Source organism: Jaculus jaculus, chromosome 10 (assembly GCF_020740685.1).
Source record: "Jaculus jaculus isolate mJacJac1 chromosome 10, mJacJac1.mat.Y.cur, whole genome shotgun sequence".
Classification (NCBI taxonomy): Eukaryota; Metazoa; Chordata; class Mammalia; order Rodentia; family Dipodidae; genus Jaculus; species Jaculus jaculus.
In genome coordinates this window covers 93,740,845-93,757,351 of record NC_059111.1, presented here as the reverse complement: position 1 = coordinate 93,757,351, position 16,507 = coordinate 93,740,845, and the positions used below count along the sequence as shown (strand labels likewise).

Below are 16,507 nucleotides of genomic sequence, written 5' to 3'. Positions count from 1 at the left end.
AAATGCTCCTGACTTTGAGAGAGCAGAGCACCCCAACTACCCAGCCTGAGCCAATCATTCTGAGTCTCTCACATCTGCTCTGTGTTCATTGGCTTACCCCAGGCCCCATGGATGGTTTGAACCAGTGATGGAGTCCGCTCCATCACAAGCTTTTGAGCTGAGAGAGGACAGAGGGGCAGATCCTCAGAGCCCAGACAACAGACAGCAAAGGCCAATATGCACTTGCTCTTACAGCACCTTTCAAATTATTGTCATCATGACTATATTAAAGGTTCTTCAGAGAAATAGATCCAGGGTATGCATATGTGCATATGGAGAGAGATGGAGGGAGAGAGGGAGAGAGAGAGATCATAATTACAGAGGAGGTGCCAAATCTAAAAACTCCAGACAGCCTGGAGAAGCAAAGAGCTAGAGCTGATGTTACAGTTCAAGTTCAATCCCAAAGTCCTAACAGCTGGCAAGATTCCTGCCAGCTGAGAGGAAGCCAGTGGTTTTGTTCTGTGCATGTCTAAAACTGGTTGGAGGATGCTCACCCCAGTTATTAACTACTGTAAGCCCACTAATTTCAATGGGAATCCCACTGAGAAACAACTTTATGGAAACACTAAGAATAGCATGTGACCAAATCTCTGGTTACTGTGGCCCAGTCAGTTGGACGCAGAAGATCACATCTTAGTAACCAATAGTAAGAAATACATCTACATTACACTTAATATATACAGCATGAGATTGAAGAAGTCACATTAAACAGTACCCAGGGTTACACGTGTGACACACATTAATATTTTCTCTTCTATTTGCTCATTCTAAAAACCACTTACTTCTTTGGTGGGTTGTGACTGATTGTTTGAAGCAACGTACTAGCACGTTTGGGGAACATTCTTTTACTGCAAAGGAAATGGTCAGAGGGGTAGAAAATATACCATGAACAAATGACTCCACATCCTAACATGATTGTGTGTGGCCTCAGGTAAAGACCTGTGCAAGTTTCTGTCCTTCTCTATAAAGGAGATATAGTTGTAAATAATCACTTATTCACTGGGGTCAGGGTGAATGATAAAATCAGAAGAAAGCATAATATGTGAAAATGCCTTATAAATACTGGAGGAATTTGGTAAGCAAATTGCTGTGTTAAATGGCTCGATAATAACTTTCTTTCTGCCACTTAAGAATCTGAGAGGATGGTACTGCTTCCTGAAAATTAGTTTGGGCTCTTCAAACCTTGCCATATAAAACAAAGATGGTCTCAAATGCTTTAATCAAAATGATGAGCAGCTTCTAAAAAAAAAAAAAAAGAAAGAAAGAAAGAAAATAAAACGAGTCACATTTCCCCTGAGACCATTCTGAATTAAAATCTGATTTCAAGGAAGATGGAGCAGTGGCGTGTTTGGGTTTGATTCAGGCCTGGGTCTCTTGCCCTCCAGCCCCATGTCGACCCTGCCTGGCTAAGGGAAGCCTTGGCAATGACTTGCTCCCATTATTTTGTCGGGGCTAGGTGGAATGTTACCTCTAAAGCTTTATTCTAAAGGCACTTAAATGGTTGATTTGAGGAAAAAAAACTGATTAGAAGAATCTGAGATTCTGAAATCGGATTAAGGGACTTCCTAAGTTAGGGTCACAGCTTACATGAATTGATATCGTGGGACATAGCCACCCCCCGCCCTCTTCATGAAGTTCCATCTTAGCAGCTTTTCCAGATCAGAACTGTCTTAGGCAGCCCTGGGTTGGGAAGGGGCAGCTGGCTCTGCCTACCGGTGGGTCCTGAGATGGGGTGGGAAGGCTATGGCTTGTCTTGTCTATAGCGGAGTCTTCAGTGAGGCCAGAGGAGCCACGTGCTCATCCATACTCCTCCTTTGCCCATTTCTCTGTTCCTTATTTGCTAATCGGTCCCTTTCCTGGAGTGGAAAATGTGACGCTGGTTATTCCCATCACATGTTACCATTTCAGTGGGTTCCCGGCCCCTCCAGGAGCAGTCATTCCACCTTCCCCAGGTGAGGGTGGTAAGTGTAAGTGTTTGAGATGCATAACCGCGTCTCAATTGCAGCGCCTAATAGGAGATGCAGAGTGAGCTGCGGCACCTTTCTGCTCAGTAAATTCATGATTACAGGCTTCCGCGTCTCCCTGGCACCGACCAGAGAGCAGCTGATTTGGTTGGGGATCTGTGAATGTGTACAGTAAGGTGGGCCACTTGACAGGCATGCTTCCTCCAGCACCTGGCATGCTCTGATGCAGAGACTGTTGAAAATTCCCTCCCAAAGGGCTGGTGGCTGAGTCCCAGCGTGCCCATGCATGTTCTGGGCAGCCCCGTTGGAATTTGGCTCTTGGCAGAGCTGTCCAGAAAGCCCCGTTAGCCAGCAGAGCATACGGTGCCCGAAGAGCTGTCACGTTCACACAAAGGGCAGGCAGCAGATGCTGTGTAGCAGGTTTAGATCAAGTCAGAAGAGAGAGCCGTGTGTGACGGAAAGATCACTGGGTCAGAGCTCTGAAGCGTCCCCTCATCGCCATCCTTCACCTGTTTGACCTTGTGTGACTTGATTTGACCTCTGGGTATCACTTTTTTTTTCTTGTCTCTAAAATCTGCTATCTGTTAAGCAACATCACTTCTTTCAGCTCACAGCCTTCTAGAACCTCCTCTGATGTTTGGATGTGCACAGGAAAGTCAAGAGGAACTGTCTTGACTCCTCATAACATGTACTGAGATGTACCACCAGGTTCCATCTCATCAGAGTCCTCACCCTTCTAACACACTCTCGATCTTGTGGACAATAGTAGCAGTACCTACTCTGTGCCAGGCAGTAGCAACACCTACTCTGTGCCAGGCAGAGGCCTTACATTGGGTGCTAGCCGCTCATCAGCTCCTGCAAGATGCATGGTACTACCCATCTCCCAGGAGGTGTCCTTTCGATCAGTGCGGCTTCAGTTTCTTTGTGGAGTTCATAGGTGATGTTCTTGGGTCTCTGGCATTGGGACTAACATGTATTAAAAAGGACCTCCAGGGCTGGAGAGATGGCTTAGTGGTTAAGCGCTTGCCTGTGAAGCCTAAGAACCCTGGTTTGAGGCTTGGTTCCCCAGGACCCACGTTAGCCAGATGCACAAGGGGGCACACACATCTGGAGTTCGTTTGCAGAGGCTGGAAGCCCTGGCGCGCCCATTCTCTCTCTCTCCCTCTATCTGTCTTTCTCTCTGTGTATGTTAATAAATAAAAAATTTAAAAAAATTATAAAAAAAAAAGGACCTCCAGAGGGCTCTGTGTTCTGGGCTCCAGAATGATGCATATCTAGGAAGGACATGGGCTGGGCAGTGGCATAAATCTGTGCCCCATCCCTAGCTCTGCCCCTGACTAGGCACATCTCCTTGCAGAGCTGGCTTACTCTACAGCATGGGCAAGGCCATCCTGCCTCAGGGACAGCGGTGACCATGAGAATGCGGCTAATCTAGGAGAAAGCATTTCCATGGGGCCCGGGGTGCAGTCCATATTACACAAATATTAATATTTCTCCTGTCTTCCAGCAGCCCCTCTTTCTGCCAGTCAAGAAAGAGCTATTGAGACCCCACTGGGTTCCAGGGATGTCTCTGGGAATGCAGATGCACAAGCGAGCGGATGGAACTGGTGGACGTGTAAAGCTCATGGGCTCTAAGCTCCAAACCCTGCTTTGGCAAGGGTGGCAGGCTGTGTAGACAGAAGCTTGGAGCAACTCCCTGGAAAACTGCTCTTTTACTGAAATCTACCTTGCCTAAACTCTATGCTCTTTGGCCTTAGCATCTCAATGGCATCCTGAGGAAGCTCATGGCTCTCTCTCTCTTTCTTCAGTTTATCTGCTACCTGATTCTGTCATGAGCTGTGTTCTCCATACACAGCCTTTCCTGTCTATACCTTGGTTGGGCATGCCTGTCATACTACGTGAAACCCGCTCAAGGCCTTTCCGTTCCAACTCTATCTGTCTTCTCCAAGTTTATGGCTTGGCTTAAATTCTACCACCTGCCAATGTCTCCCATAGCTTGTTCTTTGTTCCCTCAATGCAAGACAGAAGGTCTCTCTCCTCCCACGAACTACCCAAGCATGCTGGCATACAACATATAACTTTTCAGCATATGTAGTAAGTTAAATTCTCGTGGTTTCTACCTCACTGGACTGTAAGTTAGTTCTTGGAGGGCCTGACCCAAGGATCCTCCAGTATCTGAAGTGTTTTGCACATGCTCTGAGCAATCACTGGCCGTATGGGTGAAAGAATGCAGGCTTTTAGCTTTCAGGACTGCTGTTGAGTATGGGAGTGTCCACCATCCAGTTTTCCCATGCCTTTCTCTTCCATGTCTCCTTGAGAAGGACCTGTGCTTGGTTTGCTTTCTTCCTTCGTCTTGAGGTGTTCAGCTAACCTCATGCTTTCTCCCTGCTGGGGTGACTTCTGTGACATTAGTGATCTCCCTTATCCCATCGTCTCAGCTTTTGATCTGGAGAGAAACGAGAGAAATCCTACAGAGCTGAGATGCCCCCTCCCCAAATCAGAGATTGACAGTTCTTTTTTGATGTTGTTTGGTTGGTTTATCGAGGTAGGGCCTCACTCTGCCCTGGCTGGCCTGAAACTCACTATGTAGTCTCAGGATGGCCTCAAACTCTTGGCAATCCTTCTACCTCTGCCTCCCCCCACAACCCCCGAGTGCTGGGATTAAAGACATGCACCACCATGCTCAGCTGATATTGACAATTCTTGCTCTTATTTTATCCAGGCCATAAGAAATGTGAAACTGTCCACTGGAAACATACAGATAGTATCTTGGATAGAAACGCAATCGTTACAATGGATAGCAATTTTGTCTCCCTCCCCCCCCCCGCCCTCAGGAATAATTTATTTATTTGGCCACTGGCTTCTTAAAACATTTTTTTTCTCTCCCCTTAATGAAAACCTTTTAGAATAATCTCTACCACAGGAGGCAGCCAAGATCTACCTTGTTCAAATGATACAAGGGCTCAGAGCTGGGCAGCCTACCCAGCGGGACTGGTGGCTGCCACAGTAGGAAAGGATGAGGAATATGGGTTATTGACTTAGCCCCGCTGCACCAGCTGGCGGAAGAGGCCCAGAGGAAAAGCTCCCCACACTATGTCCAGACACCAAGGGCCAGAGACAGCAGCTGTGATAGGTGACTCGTAGGATCAGGTTTAGCTCCTCTGCTATGAAGAATGGGACATTCAATCCAGCTGAAGGGACTGTGAGATGTTGGGGTAGACTGAGGTGGCTAAGACCTACTATATGGATTTTTACTCCTTGAGCCACCTCTGCCACTCTCGGTGGTGCCAGTCACATAGCCTCACCTTCCTTAGCTATAAAACGGGGACGAGGGCTGGAGAGATGGCTTAGCAGTTAAACGCTTGCCTGTGAAGCCTAAGGACCCCGGTTCGAGGCTCGGTTCCCCAGGTCCCACGTTAGCCAGATGCACAAGGGGGCGCACGCGTCTGGAGTTCGTTTGCAGAGGCTGGAAGCCCTGGCGCGCCCATTCTCTCTCTCTCTCCCTCTATCTGTCTTTCTCTCTGTCTGTCGCTCTCAAATAAATAAATAAATAATTAAAAAAAAAAAACTCTTTAAAAAAACGGGGACGAAACAGTGCGTGCCCTGTGGTCACTGCGTAGGGTCCTAATAGGAGGTAATGCATGCAACTGTGGTCATTCAAGCCGAGCATTAATAAAAGGAGTCTTCGTGAATGATTGGTTACTTCACGGCAGTGTTGTGTTTGGAACTGTGACAGTGAGGTCACCATTGACATCTCTAGGGCCTGATGAGGTGAGTAGGAAATGGTCCACAGGAGCCTGGAAGGAGGCCATCCATAGGAGACTTCAGATGAGGGCCCCAGTCAGTGCCGATGGCCCCTTCTCCTCCACCACCCAGCTTGCTATTGGCTGCACCTACCTGGGCTGGAGGGCAGAGAACCTGCCGGTGTTGGGTCCATGTGGGTTAATCTCCTGGGTACAGAGAAGGGTGGGCCATGGATGTGGAAGGGCAGATGGAAGATATCCAGTACGGAAGGCTGTTTTGTTAAGATAAAATGGTACCGTTTCCAGAAGGTTCTAGGCCATGACCGACCCCAAGTCAGGTACTTGGCACACAGTACTGTTTCTCATCAGCACTTCACCACTGTTAGTGTTGCACTGACCTCTTGAGGCTACTGCCCCCTCGCACGGGCATCACACACACCTACGGTAGGGGCTGGGTAAGTCAGCCTCCAGCTTTCCCGGGGCAGGTCTGTTCCGTAGACAGAGTGCGTCTCCGGCCAGACCTAATACAGGCACTGTGAAGTCCTGCCATGAGTCCCCACGTCTCTGACTTTCTCTTTCTCCACCAGGGGACACTGCCCTGCCGAGTCAGTCCTGGCCAGAGTGCTGCTGTGTTGGCGGGAGCCATCCTTGAAATGAAAGCTATGCCTTGGAACTGGACTTGCCTGCTCTCCCACCTGCTGGTGGTAGGCATGGGTTCCTCCACTCTGCTCGCCCGGCAGCAGCCCCCACCGCCCCAGAAACGGTCATTTATCACGTTCCGAGGGGAGCCCGCCGAGGGCTTCAATCACCTGGTGGTGGATGAGAGGACAGGGAACATTTACTTGGGGGCCGTCAACCGGATCTACAAACTCTCCAGTGACCTGAAGGTCTTGGTGACTCATCAGACGGGGCCGGATGACGACAACCCCAAGTGTTACCCACCCCGCATTGTCCAGACGTGCAATGAGCCGCTGACCACTACCAATAACGTCAACAAGATGCTCCTCATAGACTACAAGGAGAACCGATTGATTGCCTGCGGGAGCCTGTACCAGGGCATCTGCAAGCTCCTGAGGCTAGAGGACCTCTTTAAATTGGGGGAGCCCTTTCACAAGAAGGAGCACTACCTTTCGGGGGTCAACGAGAGCGGCTCGGTGTTTGGGGTGATCGTCTCCTACAGCAACTTAGACGACAAGCTCTTCATTGCTACGGCAGTGGATGGCAAGCCTGAATATTTTCCTACCATCTCCAGCCGGAAGCTAACCAAGAACTCCGAAGCGGACGGCATGTTTGCTTACGTTTTCCACGACGAGTTTGTAGCTTCCATGATTAAGATCCCTTCGGACACGTTCACGGTCATCCCTGACTTTGATATCTACTACGTCTATGGTTTTAGCAGTGGGAACTTCGTCTACTTTTTGACGCTTCAACCCGAGATGGTGTCTCCCCCAGGTTCTACAACAAAGGAGCAGGTGTACACATCCAAGCTCGTGAGGCTTTGCAAGGAGGACACAGCCTTCAACTCCTACGTGGAGGTGCCCATTGGCTGTGAGCGCAACGGGGTGGAGTACCGCCTGCTGCAGGCAGCCTACTTGTCCAAAGCTGGGGCCGTGCTTGGCGGGACCCTGGGAGTCCGTCCGGACGACGACCTCCTCTTCACCGTCTTCTCCAAGGGCCAGAAGCGGAAGATGAAATCTCTGGATGAGTCGGCTCTGTGCATCTTCATCCTGAAGCAGATCAACGACCGCATTAAGGAGCGCCTACAGTCCTGCTACCGGGGCGAAGGCACGCTGGACCTGGCCTGGCTCAAGGTGAAGGACATCCCTTGTAGCAGCGCGGTGAGTTGCGGGAGAACCTGCGGGCTTGCGTGGTGGGGTGGAGAGGAAGGGGTGCTGTGGCCTCAGCCTCCCATGGGTGGCTATTGACCTCCCCAACCTTCTCTGTGGATGGGACAAATATACACCATCCTGGCTCTCACTCACCCAAATCATCACCTGCTCTGTCTGCTGGAGGCAACATGCTGGTTTCTTGGTGGTGCAGTGTTCCTTATTCACGGTGTTGGCTTGTAGGTTATGAGAAGCAGCGCTGGGAAGGGGCAAGAGGGTGGGAACTAGATGTTTTATGCGGTGGGCGCAGTAGAAACCTCAGTTTCTGTTACTGTGACTAAGTATCTGACAAGAAGCAGCATGAAGAAGGAAAGAACTTCATTTGCCTGAGAGTTCCATGGGAGGATGCCTTCCATGACGGCGGGGCAGGTACGGCAGCAGGAGCTGGATACAGACTGGTCACACCATAGCCATAGGCAGGAAGCAGAGAGCGAATAGGAAGTGGGGCCAGGCTATTAAACCTCAAGGCCTGCCTCTAGTGACCTATTTCCTCCTGCAGTGTTTGACTTCCTAAAGATGTCACCGCCTTCCCAAAGAGTATCACCTGCTTGAGACCACGTTTTCAAATACATGAGTCTATGGGGGACGCTTTACTTTCTAATAATGAGAGTGACAGTGTGCCAAATAGATGTACAAACAGATGTACAAATCTGTCTCATGGACCTTGCCTGAGAGGCACATTCCTAGGAACTTCGAGGAAAAGCTGTGGAGGAGTGAGAGAGAGAGAAGGGGAGAGTAAGAGAGCGAAGAGTCATTCTATGCTTGAGCCAGATATGGGATTTCAGGAAAACTATGGTTCCAGCCCTTGCATATCTGTAGGAAACATCAAAAAGAGGGTAAAGAAGGAATGGGAGGAGGTCAACTATCTTAAGCATTTTCTGTAGGCAGGGTGCCGTGGAAAAGGCACCACGAAGTCAGGAAACAAGAGAGGGACACCAGGTGGCAGAAGTGCTGTAGGAGCCAAACAGAGGGTAGAATGGAGGGCTGGTTTGGGGCCTTCTGTGTCCTGTGGGGCCTGAACCCCAGACAGAATCCAGGCTATGGCTTTGGTAGGTGCCTTCAGATGAAACGGTGACATGGCTTCCTGCTTCTCCTTCCCCACTCATCTGTGACGTGGCATGGTCACCTACCATCTTGAGCTTAACTTCCGTTCATCTTCCAAAGGGTGCCGTTTTCCATTTCTGCAGTCATTCTTGAGGTCATCTACAGGGGTCAGCTATGGTCATTGTTTATGCCTGTTAACTTTCTTCTGTCTTTTTCTTTTCTATTAAAAAGTGGTATATATGCTAAAAGGTGACCTCAGAAAATTGAACAGCATAAAACAGATTGGAAATACAGTTCTAATAGTGTATTGAGTTAAATTCATTTTCTCTTAAAGGTAGTTTTTTTTTTTTTTTCCCAAACTAGATGCAAGATGATTTCCTTTCTGGATTACTTAAATGTCTGTAAGACTTTTGGAAGTATATTTTGTTTATTGTAAAAAACAACAACAACAACAAGATGAACCTAGTTTACAATGCATCCTACAATCTTACATTGAGAAGAAGAAATGAAAATTTCACCCATCAGCTCAAAGTCTGCCTTTGTCCTGATGTGATTCTTAACTCCTACTTAAACTTTGGTGGAATTCAATGTGAGGAAAATATGTTTTGTGTGATCTAAAGAGCAGAAGTTTCCCTCCACAGCATTCCCTTCACACCTTCTAAGCAGATGTCACAGGACACTGTCCCTCTCTTCACCAAGTGTGTCCCTTGGAGCATTGGGATTTGGGGTGGAGGGGAAAATGGCTGAGGAGGAACGAGCTTTGGCAAAGCTCGCCTTGGTACCCTGACTTAGGGTCAGGCTGTTTCCAAGTGACAAAGTTTCCAGGTACTTGAACTGAAGTGAGAAGATTCCATCCTTCTCCATGGATGATCTGAAAAGCCAGGAGACCTACCACAAGGGAAACAGGAGAGGTACTGTGGGCTAAGAAGGGCACCAGCAAGGGCCGGAGCCAGGTCAGAGAATGGAAGGGGTTTCACCCTAGGCTGAGCTGCAGCCAGGGACTTAAAAATCCTTGAGTTTTGTCTTTTTTTTCTTTTACTGATATAGGGTCTCACTGTGTAGCTCAGACTGGATGTGACCTTGCTACCTTCATCTGTCATAACCTTGGAGGCTTTCTCCTGGAACCTTTTGTTTGGGTGTAGTAGATGTTCTTGTGCAACAAAATGAACTTGGGGCCATGAATGGTTCACAAGCATAGACCATCAACCATAGGCCATATTTGTGGTGTGTGTGTGTGTGTGTGTGTGATACACACTCCAACATACATTGTTGGGGGACGACTTTAGAAAATTGATGTTGAGAAGACCCTTAGAAGGCCCCCCTTGATACCACAGTGGCCTTAGTGAACAGTACTTCACAAAGTTTGGGAGGCTGGAAGGTTCAAGATCCAGGTGTCTGCATCTGTCAAAGACCCTCTTGCTGCTTCCCAACACCGCAGAAGGCATTGCATGGCAGAAGTAATGGCATGAAACAGAGAGTGAGGGGAGGCGGATCTTGCCCTTAACTGGCTCCTGTGATAGCAGAATCCATCCATTTATGAAGGCAGAGCTGTCGGGCCTAATAACCTCTTCAATATCCCACCTCTTAATGCTGTTAAAACATGACAAATTTAAACCTGGGTTTGGGGATGGGACAAACTTCAAACCACAACTCACTGGTTAAATATTCACAATAACAATATTCATTATCGATATGCATTTGTGTATCCTGCTACCCAACAAGGTAGACATGAATTGCCCAAGATCACACGTCTCATGTGCAAGTGGTGTTTGAGGCGAGTCCCCCTTGCAAGGCACACACACATGCAGCAGACAGATGAGCACGTGCACGCGCGTGCACACACACGAATTTGCATACATGCAAGTGTGCACCACCAGTGTGCACAAACAGCACACCTAGGAACATGCATTGTCTGTGTTAGGAAAAAGCACGCTTCGGCTGGGTGCTCACTAAACAGCTAGTTCTTTGGAGATCAGAATGGTTGGCACTCTGATAGTTTTCTATGTGTGTTTTGGTCTTTGCTTTTGGGAGCCACATCCTCGGCAGGTATCTGTCCTCCCCTTGCTCCCGGCCACAGTACAGAAGCTAAGTTCATCGTGGAAGCCCGTGGCGTGGCAGGTCCTATCACTGCATGGTACCCTTGCAGAGAACAGAGGGAATACTGCTTTGCAAGACAGACCAACGGTAGAACTGGGAGTAATGGAGCCAGATAACAAGCTTTTGATCCCCGCCCCCCTTTAGGCTTTAATTAGCCCTTTCAAGTTTGAGGCAAGTTCGGGGCCAAGAGGAGAGAGGAGGAGGCCAGGGTTGGGGCTGTCTCCTAGCCTGTTTAAAAAAAAAAAGGCAGGCTGGCTTTTAATGCATAGTATCAGTTTCCTTTGATTTGGCTGAAACCCGAGTTAGTTTGCTCAGGCCCTCTTGTTACAATTCATCTGGACTCAGCTCAGACCCCACATGTTTCTCACAGCATTGGCAACAGCCAGGCCAGAGCTGCCCCTGGCATTGGCTCTGTTGGCATCTTGCTTTCTCTTGACCCGCCAGGAGTATTGCTCTTGTGTGGCTCTTTTCTCCTGTGCTGTCTCGAGGCAGAAGGAGGACTAGATGAACTCTGGACTTCTCTAAATCTGGGACTAGGGGCTGGAGAGATGGTTCAGCGGTTAAGGTGCTTGCCTGCAAAGCCTGACGACCCAGGTTCAATTCCCCCAGTGCCCGTGGAAAGCCAGTTGCACCAAAGTGGCATATGCATCTGGAGTTTGTTGGCAGTGGGTGGTGGCCCTGGGGTGTCCATTTCTCTGTCTCTCTTTATCTCTCTCTCTCTCTGTGTCTGCTTGCAAATAAATAAACCAGGGTTCCCTTGGGGCCTGTGCAGTGGGAACCTAATCTCAGAGAGCCAATGTCATGTGGGCTTTTTGCTATAGAAAACAACCTAAGAGTCAAGCCCAGGAGGTTGACTTTCAGCATTGTGTTTTGCAGGGTGGGTACTTAGGACTTGCAGAGCTTTCAAAGGGGATTTACCCAGTGACTTGGTTTTATTGTACTTCTTCCTGTGCTGATTCTCCAAGCTAGATGTTCAGCCCAGAGTACTTGTCAGGCTCTTAGAGTCCCTTCCGTTTTCTAAGAACTATATTCTTTCCCATGAATTTGGAGCTGGGAGCAGCGTAACTCTGGGCCCACTTCACAGGTCTACGCGTCCTCTCTGACTCTGAGTGTTCAGCGGTAGCTGTGTGGAGGGGACAGAAACACCTGGAGGAACCCCTTGGTGGGAAAAATCTTGAACCAGAAGGCCAGAGCCCACTGGCTGCAGCTCCCAGAGAGCTCTGTGGTATTTCTTCCTCGTGGGTCCCAGAAGGCCGGCTGGGTTCCCATCAGAGATAAAGCTGGAGGGAGGGTTGGAAATGGTCTCATGGGAGTGTGTGTTTGCAAAGATGAATTGCATGCTACTAATTAGACTCCATGACCTATGTTACATGTGGTCCCTGTAGGAGGAGGGCATTTTTTTCTTTAATTTTTTTTAAAATTTTTTATTTATTTATTTGAGAGCGACAGACATAGAGAGGAAGACAGATAGAGGGAGAGAGAGAGAATGGGAGCGCCAGGGCTTCCAGCCTCTGCAAACAAACTCCAGACGCGTGCGCCCCCTTGTGCATCTGGCTAACGTGGGACCTGGGGAACCGAGCCTCGAACCGGGGTCCTTGGGCTTCACAGGCAAGCGCTTAACCGCTAAGCCATCTCTCCAGCCCTTCTTTAATTGTTTTAGGTGTTTGTGGGAATGGTACCAGACTTCCTTTTGCCTTCTGAACTGTTCCTCTCCTGTCTGAATGTGGAAGGTATCCAAGGTCAAATGCACCAGAGTCTGAATAGATTCTGAGGATTTTGTGAGAACATAGGCATAAGGGACCTAGAAGAATCCTTCAGGAATCCCAGGTTGTCTTGGAACTCGACTAAAGACTAACCTGGGCTGATTTGTTGCTGGGCGTCCAGGAGTGTTAGCCAGCACGGTTTAATTTCTGCTTGTATGGTTCCATACCAGGGGCTTCTAGGCCCTGGCCTTTCTTGGAGGCTGTTGCCAAAATTCTATAATCCTCTATCTATGGAGCCCATGACCCTGGAGCTGAGGAGCCCTTAGCCTGTTGACTTTGTCATGTTTCAGGACCCTGCGCAGGCTAAGGTAACAGTTCCCAGACCTTCCTGTGGGGACTCGACACTTCTGACTTTGATTTTTCTTTTTTCTTTTTTTTGGAGGCAAGCCCAACAGACTGCCTTTTTTTTTTTTTTTTTTTTTATGCGTGAGTGAGAAACGGGAAAGAGAAAATGAGAGAGAAAGAACTGGAACACCAGGGATCCCAGCCTCTGCAATCGAACTCCAGATGCGTGCGCCCCTTGTGAGCATGTGCGACCTTGCACGCTTGTGTCACTGTGCCTCTGGCTCATGTGGGACTTGGAGAGTCGAACACGAGTCCTTAGGCTTTGCAAGCAAGTGCCTTAACTGCTGAGCCGCCTCTTCAGCCCCATACTTCTGACTTGGTTCTGCTGCGAACCAAGACTCCGTGTCCTCCGTGTGCTCAGGGCCCGAGGTCAAGTGGTTATTGCAGGCATGGCTGTTTATACTCTTCTCCCTCATCAGCCTGTGGGTGTCCCCTCGCAGAGTACCAGCTTGACAGATGGAGGAAGACCACAGGTCCTGGGAACAATGGACTTGCCATGGAACGACAGCAGTCTCCAAGAGCCCATAGTGTAGGGAAGGAGCAGGTCCTGACAGCTTGAGTAATGGGACAAAAGCCCATGGTCATGAAAGTGTCTTTCCTGCCTTTGCTGAAGCTGGAGGTTAGAACCAGCAAAGAACTGGGCGCTGGGCCTCAGGCGGTGCCGGCCTAGGGATGATAAGCTGCACGGAGGAGGCTGGCACGGAGCTGGTGTAAAACATCAGCTCCTTCCTCTTCTGGGTGAGCCTTGACCACAAGGTGACCCTCTGCTGGAAAAATCTGGGCGCACAAAGCAGGAGCAATTACCCAGAACCACAGCCTCCCACGCGCCGGACCCTGGTACTGGGAGCAGGGACTGATGGCCGCTGAGCTTTCTGCTTAAGCATTCGTTCAGCCCTTCCCTACCAGTGTGCAAGGTGCTCCGTGGCCTCCTTTTCCTGTTCCCAGAGCTCTATAGGACAACAGAAGGGTCATCATCTCTAGCCGAGGAGGCAGAGGAGCAGAAAAGTAAAAGTTAAGCCTGGGCTGGAGAGATGGCGTAGCGGTTAAGCACTTGCCTGTGAAGCCTAAGGACCCCGGTTCGAGGCTCGGTTCCCCAGGTCCCACGTTAGCCAGATGCACAAAGGGGCGCACACGTCTGGAGTTTGTTTGCAGAGGCTGGAAGCCCTGGCGCGCCCATTCTCTCTCTCTCCCTCTATCTGTCTTTCTCTCTGTGTCTGTTGCTCTCAAATAAATAAATAAATTAAAAAAAAAAAAAAGTTAAGCCTTCTTCTTGGTGTCATGTAACTAGTATTCTAGAACGTGCTGTGCATCTGGAATCCCCACCCCAATTCTCTGTACAGTGTTCCTCAGTGGCTTGTTGGTGCTACTGGACTGTGGGTTTCTGGGAGAGTTCTAGAGCAGGGACCGTCTGAGAATGGCAGGTTGACCGTGATCCTAGGTCCTCAGTGTTATGACAAGAGGTGCTCCTCAGTCATTGCGACCCAGAAAGGACTTCCAGGGTTCCAGAAACCCGCTGGAGAAAACCCTGGCCAGGCCAAGCATGTAGCAGACTTCACACTTTATCTTCTGGCCTTGAGATTCCCAGAGGCACAAGGTACTGGGTGGTTTATTTGTCACCCAAAACGTTACTTCCTGTCCAGCAGCATGCATCACTGCTATGAAGGAAGGCCAGTCCCGTGATTCATCTATTACCCAGGAAACAGACCTGGGCCGGAGACAAGGTCACCCCCATGGACTCAGGCTGGCCTCGTGTCCCGGCCTGGGTGGTCACTCAGGTTCGCCTGGCGCCTGAGATCCTGAGACTCCATGAAAGTGAGCATCCGGAATAGCCAGGCAGCGGTCCCAGGCCGGTCTCGGCCAGTCTGCTCGGGCTGTTTTCCTTTCCCTGTCAGCAGGAAGCTGGGATTTGACTAGATGGACTTGTTTCCTGTTTGTGATGAGAGGCAAGGTTTGCTCTTTCTGCTTGGCTCCCATTCCCCTTGCTGCAGGAACACCTCCTCTTCCCCATCAATCCCTCCTTTCTCATCCCCACTACTCTTTTGTTTTTCTTTTAAATATTTCATTTATTTGTTTGTGAGCAGAGATACAGAGAGAGAGAGAGAGAGAGAGAGAGAGAGAGAGAGAGAGAGAGAGAGAGTCAGAAAATATGGGTGAGTATGGGTGCACCAGGGCCTCTAGCCACTGCAAACAAGCTCCAGATGCCCGCGCCACTCTGTGCATCTGGATTACGTGGGTCCTGGGGAATCGAACTTCAGCCGTTAGGCTTGGCAGGCAAGCGCCTCAACCGCTGAGCCGTCTCTCCAGCCCTCACCTCCACTGCTTTGTCAACATTGCAGCCCACTAAACCTGCGCCTGGCGTACCCTAAGTACACACATTGCAAGTCTTCTCCAAGTCCACTTGTGCCTTTACGCCTTGCAAGCTCTTTAATTGCACTGCAAGTTAGTTTGTGTGTTTGTTTAATATTTGGGTGCTGGTTATAAGGCAGCCTCAATGTTGATAGAATCAAGTCTCTCTCTCTCTCTAGCTCGCTCTTTATCTCTCTCCCTTCTTCCCTCCCTTCCTCTCTCTTTCTTCTCAATAACTCCTGGGCCACTTATTCAGTAACAAAATCACCCGCTCACATTTGGCTAGCAGACTTTATAGTGAAAAGACATCTGAGACCAACAACATGGAGTTTGGGAAGGTGGGCATATGACAAAGGCTTAGTCCTGGGTAATATGCTGGGTCTGGTGGGAGGCAGCAGTCTGAGGTTGGCCCCCGAGACTGAGTGTGTCCTCCCAGGGTTTCTATGCCAGAGGGCGGACAGGGGACCTAAAGCGTTCCAGAATCACACACACACTGCGCTTCGATGTGTGAGGGCAGCTGCCCAAAGCAGCACGCTTTCCCGCACTGTGGGCTGAGGACGTAGATCCTCACCCTGCGGAGCATCCTGTGCCCGGTTCTGCACAGCATCAGGGCACAGCTGTGCCCACGCCCATGTGTGTTGTACGCGCACCTTCCCTGGGCCTGTCTCCCCCTTGCTGATGTCTGTCTGCTGCTGTTTCCTCTAGTTCACCCACAGGCTCTGTGCATCCTCAGTGCATCGTTACCCCGGGCCTCTGTTTCCTTCTCTCTCTGACGTGTTCTCTCTCTCTCTCTCTCTCTCTCACACACACACACACACCCCTTATGCAGTATGCTATAGCCCAGCCCAAATGGGAAGATGGACATCTTGTCCACCAGCCACGCTCATCTCCCCAGATGTGCATCTCCCTTTCATTCCCTACCTTCCTCACAGGGCAGCATGTTGGCTGTACTACTGGGGGGCTGGATCTTTGAGTCCCAGCCAGCACCAAGTCATGAGCTCTAAGGGGGCCAGTAAACAGCTTCCCTTTGCTTTAACTTTCTGCTTAAGAAGGAGCTGATAAGGGCTGGAGAGATGGCTTAGCGGTTAAGTGCTTGCCTGTGAAGCCTAAGGACCCCGGTTCGAGGCTCGGTTCCCCAGGTCCCACGTTAGCCAGATGCACAAGGGGGCGCACGTGAAGACAATGTCTCTTGAATAAAATGCAAAAGAGGAAAATACACAGATATTAATAAGTCCAGATAAACGTGGACGCCCTTCGTCTTCGTAAGACACAAGCGTTCT

General features: G+C 49.7%; 1 protein-coding gene across 1 annotated transcript in view; it reads left to right on the top strand.

Moving 5' to 3' along the window:
• Plxna4 (plexin A4) overlaps nt 1–16,507 on the top strand; it is a 533,417-nt gene that overhangs the window by 78,720 nt on the left and 438,190 nt on the right. The window contains exon 2 of the mRNA XM_004661200.2: nt 6,334–7,584. Coding sequence (XP_004661257.2) covers nt 6,400–7,584 — 1,185 coding nt within the window. The 5' untranslated portion in view covers nt 6,334–6,399. The remainder of the gene's footprint in view (nt 1–6,333; nt 7,585–16,507) is intronic.